Genomic DNA, 8,891 nt, shown 5'->3' with positions numbered 1-8,891 from the left:
TGACACGACATCATGTCTTCTCCAAACATTGTGGTTGGTGAACGGTGTTGATGAAGTCATTTCCCGTGAATGCCCACTCAACTGCTATAGGCCGCTCTCCTCCTCATCCCGCTTCTCTTCTCCTTATTTGCATTTAAAGCTACAGAAACAGCACATCCTGAGGGAATCTCATTGTGATCAAAGTGGCAGTAATTCTGGAAAGAGACTTCAGACACTGTATTAGGGGACCAATAAGACCTTTACCAGGGCAAAAATAATACTCTCATCCACTGTTTTTTTACAAGACAATTTATTTGTGATTATTATTAGTCGGCATATTATCTATGCTAGTTATTTTTTAGCTGCTCTTTTCTTGCACGGTTCTGTTGAGACAATGTAAATTTCCCAATTGTGGGACTAATAAGATAAATCTTATCAAACTCGAGCTGTAAGTTCTGTCTGTGTCCTTGCTGCACATGACTGCCGTCGATTCGCTCTCGCCTGACTTTCCTCCCCACTCCCGCTGTTCCAACTGCTGTCCCCTCCGCTGTTCCGGGAATCCCATTCATCTGGACGTCGAGGGACAACCTCCTGCTGCTGGTCGTCAGACAGGACGCAGGCTCATTACCTGAGAGCAGCGGGATGCTGCCGATCATGCAGGGACCAGGCAGAAGGAAGTGGCGTGGGAAAAGAGAAAAAAAAAAAAAAAACAAGACTTCACTTCACAAAGCAAGTGTTTTCTCTTTCATCAAACGAATAATCATTTCTAGTTGCATTTCTAAAATAAATGTGCATTTTTTGTGATCTCTCAACAATGGTATATTATTAATTTCTGCTATATTACATATCATTTGAGAGGTCAGGACCCATTTTCAATAAGCAGGCCTAGGAGTCGACTTTGTCCAGATGGAGGATAGATGAACTAGTTGTAGAAAAAAAAAAGGCAAAGCTAACATCTTCAAAATACCACAAGATGACCTGGAATATTGTGCCACTACCAGTTTCAATTCAGACCATTTTCAATTTTGTAAGACAGCTTTTTTTGGTACTAACATGTTGTTGTCTTGAAAGTAGAAGAAGAGGTCATTTTGGTTGTAACAGGCAAACTGTGGTCAGCCAGTAGGTGATTCTGCACCTTCTAACACACCTCAGCAGATGGTGGAAAAAAAAAAAAAAAAAAAAAAAAACAACGCATAGTCAGAGCAGCTGAGAGAATCATCGGTGTCCCTCTCCCCTCCCTCCAAGACATCTACAGTACACGCCTCACCAAGAAAGCCCTCGGCATAGCAGCTGATCCCACCCACCCAATGCAAACCTTCTTCAGCCTGCTGCCATCAGGGAGGAGACTGCGGAGTCTCCAGGCCAGGACCAGCAGACTGAAGGACAGCTTCACCCATCAGGCGGTCAGGAAACTCAACTCCCTCCCGGCTCTGCCCCCACTCCCCTCTTCTGCTCCACAAACTTTCTGAACTCTAAATCACACAAACTGACCATGCACCAGTCACTCTGTGCAGCTCTGGTCTGCCATCTACCTCACTTTCACTTCGTCACTTTAAACTTAAAACTCTGTTGCACTATTGGTTTTTGCACTCTCCTGATGTTGCACTCTCCACCATGTGCCCTTATTTGTATATGGTGTTTTTAAAATTGTATATTGTGCCTTTCTTTTTAAATTGTATTTATACTCTGTATTCGTTACTGTTACTGTTTTTGTATTTAATGTTACTTTTATGGGTCAGAGAGTAACGTAATTTCAATTCTCTGCATGTCCTGTACATGTGGCAGAATTGACAATAAAGTTGACTTGACTTGACTTGACCTCACAGTACAGATAATCAGTAGAATTTCTTCTAATGTCACAAACTTAACTGAGGTGACAGTGATAAAAGTTAATAATGTTAAATTGCATATTTAGGATTTCTTAGTCAGAGATAATCCTGTGAGATGGATCTTTCGTACTTTTGTTGGAGGTGTGGTGGAGCTCCACTCATCCTAAATCAACGGCTTACATCGACCAAAAAGTCTGATTTCAAAAATGCTTTTAAACCAAATGTCCTTGAAACCAAACCACACTCACACAATAATAATACTAATAATAAATGGTAATAATAGCAAGGAAAATATCTTCAAGAATGTTGAAATACTACATCTTTTCCAGCAAACATGTTAGCATAAATTAATAAACAATTATGATGTGAATATTAATAAGTCTTCTAATGTAACATTGCATGTTTTAAATATATATGATTAAATATTTCAAATATATATAAGGTTATGTTTTAACACACATTTGATGAAAATGGCAAGAGATCATGTTATTAAAATGTGTGAACTTTCTCATTTGCTCTTACCAGCATCATGCTTGTCCTCCTCCTTTCTGGAGTTTGTGGAGGGAAAGTGTTTGCGCAGGAACTCTCTGGAGAGCATGTCGGCCTGTGGAGAACAGACAGATATTAGTTTACAGGGGTACAACACACCCTCAGGCACAGGCACCCCTCACTGTCAGGGCTGTCAAATGCATGGGCCTGGAATGGTGGACACCAGGGTGAACAGTACAACACAAGCATAAATTATCGCCATTTCTACTAATGTCAGGAAATTCTGTAAGTTACGAACTGTTATGTCTTCAGCAGTGAGAGAATTCTAGATGTTCCCTTTTCAGAAAGTAAAAGTGTGATTTCTTTATTATCCATGTCATTCATGATTGTTTAAAGAGCTGGGATATAGCAGAAGTCATTAAGGGCAATCAGATGATGATGTGTCTATGTAACTATTTATCCATTATTTTTAGAACAAGCCAAACACTCTTCATGAAGAATACCTTTTCACATGCACTGAGCCCTGGAACATATGAAAATAAATGACAAATTAATAATAAATTAAAAAATACATTTTCGTGTGCTCTCTTGCAGTACTACAATGGTTCATTATACAGTTCTGCAGGGATCAAAGACCCATTGAGTTAACTTGGTCCAGACGGAGGCTAGATGAACTAGTCATATTAGCAAAGACCAAAATGGAAAAACAAATAAACAAAAAAAAAAATGCTAAAAAAGGTAAATCCCTTCAAATCCCTTCATTCAATGGTGAAACATCTTAAAATCCATTTTGACCGGTAAAAGCTCAGTTTGAAGCATTCAGACTGTCAAATATGAACAATGTTTAAAATTTTCATACATTTTATTTTATTTGTTTTTCTAAATCACCAGATTTTCAAGTCTTCAATTGATCTTTTGGACCATCTGCAATCACACATACAACTACCATTGTTGATGCGGCATAAAAATTGAATGTTTAAATAAAAATGAACTTAATAATTAACAACTTTGACAGCTGTAATAGATACAGGCTGAAGCGTAACAACCTATGTGGGTGGATATGAGTCACGTTTGAATCACGTAAATCATATTTATTAAATGTCGTTAACGCTCTTAACTTGACAAACCTGCTATCACATGTACTGTAGTCCAGTTTATGAAGTGAAAACTATGAATCTGAAATTACATTCACACACTCACACCTCTGGTCAATTCAGAGTCGTTAATCTGCCTACTTCACTTGTACGGTGGGAGGAAACCGGAGAACTCACGCAAACACGGGCAGAGCATGCAAACTGTGAGGCAATGTCGCCATGCGACCTAGTGTTTTCTTTTTAATATGATCCAAAATATTTCCCAAAAGGTGCAAATTTGCCCAGTGAGTCCTTACACACTATAATGATCAATAGGTGTTTCAGAGAAGGGGAGGGGTAAACATTTGGAGTAGACAGCCCCACCTACATTAAGTTCTATTTTATAATGTATAAATCTTTTGTGAAAGCTCCATAGGTATTCTGTTCCTCAGGACAAGGTGTGAGTAAAAGAAACTGCCCACCACCCACTTCGCAAAGTTGCACTTAAATTATGTCCTGTGGTACATGAAGAAGTCAGCTGTGGGGAGGCGAGGAGAAAATCAGCATTCATATCCAAGCAAGCAGTCTATTGTGCCATCATGGCAGCGGGGCACGCAGCAGGCGTTCAAACTCCTGGACAACTAAAGCGGGCTTGTGTGGCGCTGCCTTCGCATGAGTGGGAGTTTCGGCGTGGTGGACGAAACTCTCCCGGCGTTAACAGCACGCGCGAGGGCGTACCCAGCCACCCACTCCACCTCCAACCTCGGGCCTTGTGCTTTACTGGCCAGGCTTGACGATATCACGGGTGGCCTTCACAGGACCTGAAGTCAGCTTTGTGGGTTTTGTTCGGGCCTCGGAGCAGCTCTGCATGGCCTCGGGCGAGATTCCACAAACAGCTCCTCTATTTTCGAGTTGCTTCTCTTTGTTCACCTTTGTTCTTCTCCAAACTACAGCTAAAAAGTGAGCTAGCTGCCTCATCACTGCAGATGAAGCCATGGTATAAAATGAATTAAGCCATAAATGGTTATTATAAGGTAGGGCTGTGCTCGATATACTGTCATCAGAAAATATTAATAACGATATACTATTCCCTAACTTCATTTTACTGAAGTAATCTAGTTCAACACGCCGCACCAATAGCGCTACTGATACAGCCCTGCTGCAGCCAGTCACCCACTCTGCACCCAACGTACAGGGACCCTACAGCCGAGACGGGAGTGCAAATACTCAGCTCTGGTTCACGTTAATACGAACTGCCTGATCACAGCAGACAAAAAGGTCCATTATATATCAATATTTTTAAGTGATTTTGAACAATAGAATTGCAGTAAATGTGTACATGTTATATCAGTATCTGAATATTTTGTAATAAATTGTACATGTACGTCTCATTATTTACTGGGTGCCAACAACTAGAACTAATAATAGTTATACGTGTGTTTGCTTGGCTATTAATAATATTCTATTATTAAATTTTTACCCAGCTGTCCTTTTCAGCAGGTAAATTTAAATGATACTGTAAGAGTGGTGATATCATTTTAGCCAATCAGAAAGCTGGTCTGTCACATTCAAACAGACCATTTTTTATGCATTTAAGGCATTTGCAGTATGTATTTAGCATAATGGGATGGTTGGGTAAATGGAACCGAAGGAGTGATTATAGGCTGTCATTATTACCCACAGTTAAGCGTTCTCACTATGTGTGTTTATTATTTTTCCTGCTAAATGTGCCCCAATTTGTGTCCATAATGCAGATGGAGGGGATGCAGATGGAGAAGTCCTGCGACAAAAAAAAAAAAAGGTGGCCACTGAGGAAAGAAGCCAGAACTTTTCTTTTTTTTCCCCCACTTTACAGCGCTATTAGCTCGGGATTACTTACAAAGGAGAGGCACGGTGGTGTGCCACCAACCTCGCAGCGGTGCCAAACTGCAGCGCACCGGGACAGACAGACAACGAAGAAACAGAGCTGTGCTGTTAAACAACGAGACGTACAACCCGGCCTCTGAAAGACGGTGGCGGCGCAGTGGGACCGTTTCTCCCCCGCAGGCGCCTTTGGAAGCCACAGAAAAGTGAATAGTCTCCTTTTCTTCCATCAATTCAGCAGCGAACGAGGTGTGAAACGGGCGTGTCATTGCTCCGCGGATAGGCGCTGCAAACATACGCTCTGAGGTTTCAGCAGCTGGAGCTGAAAAAGCGGCAGCTGCTCAAGTCACAAGCCTTCATAGGGCCTCTCAGAAAGCTTCTAGGAACCCCTGAATGAGTGCCAAGCCACCAAAACAAACGAAACGGTTCTGTAAGGGTTAACTGCAATCTTAATCCCTTAAAAACACATTTTTAAAATGGATATAGCACTCCGAGGAATGGGTGTCTGGATGTTCTAAAGATGATCAATTCCATTCTTTTTTATGTCGCGCATGGTCAGATTCTGCACAGTAGATACAATCACATTAAATAACCGGAATCAGCCTCCCATTCGGACCCCCATGTACCCATGAAGGGAATAGCTGTAAGCCGTGTGAACGTGGTCACGGCGCCGTGTTTTTTGACATTGTGTCAGACATCATTGCATAGTAACTCACGGTCATCGCCCCGAGGATGGTAGTAGCCTAGTGGGTAACACACTCGTCTATGAGCCAGAAGACCCAGGTTCAAATCCCACCTACTACCATTGTGTCCCTGAGCAAGACACTTACCCTAAGTTGCTCCAGGGGGACTGTCCCTGTAACTACTGATTGTACGTCACTCTGGATAAGGGCGTCTGATAAATGCGGTAAATGTAAATGCACAGAGTTACTGTAAGACAGGGCGGGGCCAGTCAGCATGCCGACTACAGTAAAGATTTTTTTGTAACACTGCAACATTTAGACAATGTAAACACAATCATTTTTTTGTTGATTTTTGGAATGTTTCATAACAAAAAAAAAAAAAAAAACACCATTATATCAGAGAGTTTATAGACACATAAGACTGGCTAAAAACACGCATCCACCTTTACGAAAGACAGCGGGCCACCTATGCATGACTCTGACAGTGTTGGAAAAAATGCTTTTTTGATAATGCTGATCAGAACGTATTCTGAATATAAAAGAAACCCAAGCGTAGATCATGATGACTCCACACAAAATGGACTTCAGCACTGCTTTTCCAAGCTCATTGTGGGAATGAGGGCTTCTGCTGCACCCTGTCAAAGCAATACACGGGTGTCTGAATATTTTTTTTTTTTTGGTATTCTTTCACATACTTCCTGCCTCTTTTTCCTTCAGCATGAGAATCTCTCCCACATCTCTCCTGTCTTCTCTTGCTATTTTCGTTATCTGTTCTCACAGCCCCCCACCTCTGCTCTCGCTGTCTCTACCCATTCCATTGCATGAACCGCATAAATATTCTAGCCATGTGGAAGAGCAGCAGAAACAGAGGGGACTTGTGACAGACTCCCCCCCCAACTGCAAGTTAAATAGTTTATCGCACAATCCAGAATTCTCAAACAGATTAAAAAAACCCAGAGGTTTTCTCTCTGGGGGCGGGGCTCAAAAACGTCCTTTAGAGGAAGGGGGGTACTGACCTTGACAACCACTTACAGACTAGGAAAGAGAGAAAGGTTTTCATTGCACAGGCAGGAGATTAAAAAAATGTGATTAACACGTCTCCACAGACGTAGTTCCGCACCTCTTCTTCTGGACGTCCAGGGGGCTTCTGGTGTCTCATGGGCGCAGCTGCTGGAGCGACTGCAGCAGTGGAGGAAACGCTGTGGGGAGGGCAGGAGGTTCCAAAGTGGCAGTGATCTGTAAATCAGCAGCGCCACCTGGTGGCACCCATGACAACCTGCATCATCGAAAATTCCACGTTGCTTTTTCTTGATGGGGGAGAAATGTCCATGACTTGAAGTGTGAGTCTGCGCAGAAGCTCCGCCCTGTAGTAATATTCAGAATATTTCACAATCGTAAAAACCCCACCTGTCTGATGGGCTCAGGCACGCGGTGGCGGCAGCAGGCGTGGGTGAGCCGCACGGCTGTGTCCAGGCTGATTCGGTGGCCCACCGACACGTACACTGGTTTAGAGCTAGAGTCCGAGCTGCGCAAAGCCTGGGAAGAGAGCAGCTCTGCTGAATTAAACTCATGAAATACCAGCAAACTGAAACAAATATTCAGCGTAAAATGGTAGATCCGTGGTTTGACACGACATTGCAGTTTTCTACAGTTTAAATCCCACGCTTACCTTTCCCAACACCCTTCCGGATTCTGCTATCAGCGGGAACGTATCTCCACCTTTCTGCAGTGCTTGGATCTGCCAGTGTAGAGAGATGCAAGAGGAAATTGTGATGTAATCCGTTCAGAGTTAAATTGATGTGTTTCTGGATAATCTGTTCGGAATAAAATTCAGTTACACGATGATGCAAAGTTGCTTCCTTTCTGTTCATTGTTGAGGTACATGATGTGACCTCACCTGAAAGTAAATATATGAAAAATGATCAATGACGTCCGCTGCCTAGTATGGTATGCTGCTGGTACTCATTCAGCAGCACGGCCGTGAGCACTTAACTCCTGATCCACTAATCCGAACGGATTTTTATCACTCACCCCACCCCTAACCCCATCTGGGTAAAGCCATCTCAGTGTGTGGCCCGATAAAGGGGACAGGACGCTGACTGCTACTCACTGAGCATGGGGCTTGTTCAGTAGTGTAAGGTCAAGTGTCCTCAGGATTCATAAGAATGAAGAACATGGTTTTCTGTATCTTGTTGGTGTGTATGCAATGATTAATGGCTCTCACAAACACCATTAAAGATGATTCAGGGGCAGTGGTGTCCTATCAGGTAAGGAAGAGGACCCGTAATCAGAATTTCACTGTGTGCACGGTGTGCTGTGCTGCTGTGTATCACAAGTGGCATTCACTTCATCTAGATCAAGAAGGTTGCGGGTTCAAATCCCAAACCGCCAAGGCCCCCTTGAGCAAAATACCGTCCCCACACACTGCCTCCCAGTCCTTGGACAGCACTGGGTGCGGTGGTACCATTTATGTAAATTCAGAGGACTGTTTTGACATGCCACATGCCTGTGCTCATTTTTACACCCAATCACCGAACAACTGCAATGCTTCGCAGGTCTGGAAGCCCTGACAATTGGTAGAAAATGTTTTAGGGGAGGGGAGGGAAATTCTCTGGCCAGAAAAAACATGAACGGTGAAGCAGAATGGCCAATGCGCTCTTTACACCTATCGCCATTTCTAGCCACTACAGGACCATAGACAGGCTAGAGGAACTTGTATTAATGTTAAATAATCTCACAAAGTCAAATTTATGATACGAGACCATTAAGGTGTCGTATTAGAAGGTAATAGAATTTTGTGTTTTAAAAATTGTAAAGTTGTATTTTTGAACATTTTGAACTCACACGCAATGCAACAAAATTAGAAGCCCTGACCTTATTGGATACAAATGCAGAAGGTAGACAATGGTCCAGAGCTGTGGTCCTCAGCCCAGTCTCTGTGAGCCCAAGCGCATATGTTGGTGATGGGTAGCGAT

General features: G+C 42.8%; 1 protein-coding gene across 5 annotated transcripts in view; it reads right to left on the bottom strand.

Moving 5' to 3' along the window:
• Positions 1-291: 291 nt before the first annotated feature.
• Positions 292-8,891, bottom strand: part of LOC114787103 (endonuclease V-like) — a 15,833-nt gene continuing 7,233 nt past the window's right edge. Inside the window, exons 7-11 of one of the 5 annotated variants that reach the window (XM_028974877.1) lie at positions 7,586-7,654; positions 7,324-7,452; positions 7,037-7,223; positions 2,331-2,412; positions 292-624 (exon numbers count right to left, since the gene is read on the bottom strand). In XM_028974877.1, coding sequence (XP_028830710.1) covers positions 2,336-2,412; positions 7,037-7,223; positions 7,324-7,452; positions 7,586-7,654 — 462 coding nt within the window. In that variant the 3' untranslated portion in view covers positions 292-624; positions 2,331-2,335. Of the gene's footprint in view, positions 625-2,330; positions 2,413-7,036; positions 7,224-7,323; positions 7,453-7,585; positions 7,655-8,891 lie in introns of those variants that run through there. The other 4 variants (XM_028974878.1, XM_028974879.1, XM_028974880.1 and 1 more) reach the window with 4 other exon arrangements.

This window comes from Denticeps clupeoides, chromosome 3, assembly GCF_900700375.1.
Source record: "Denticeps clupeoides chromosome 3, fDenClu1.1, whole genome shotgun sequence".
Lineage (NCBI taxonomy): Eukaryota > Metazoa > Chordata > Actinopteri > Clupeiformes > Denticipitidae > Denticeps > Denticeps clupeoides.
This window is presented reverse-complemented; position numbering and strand designations above follow the sequence as displayed.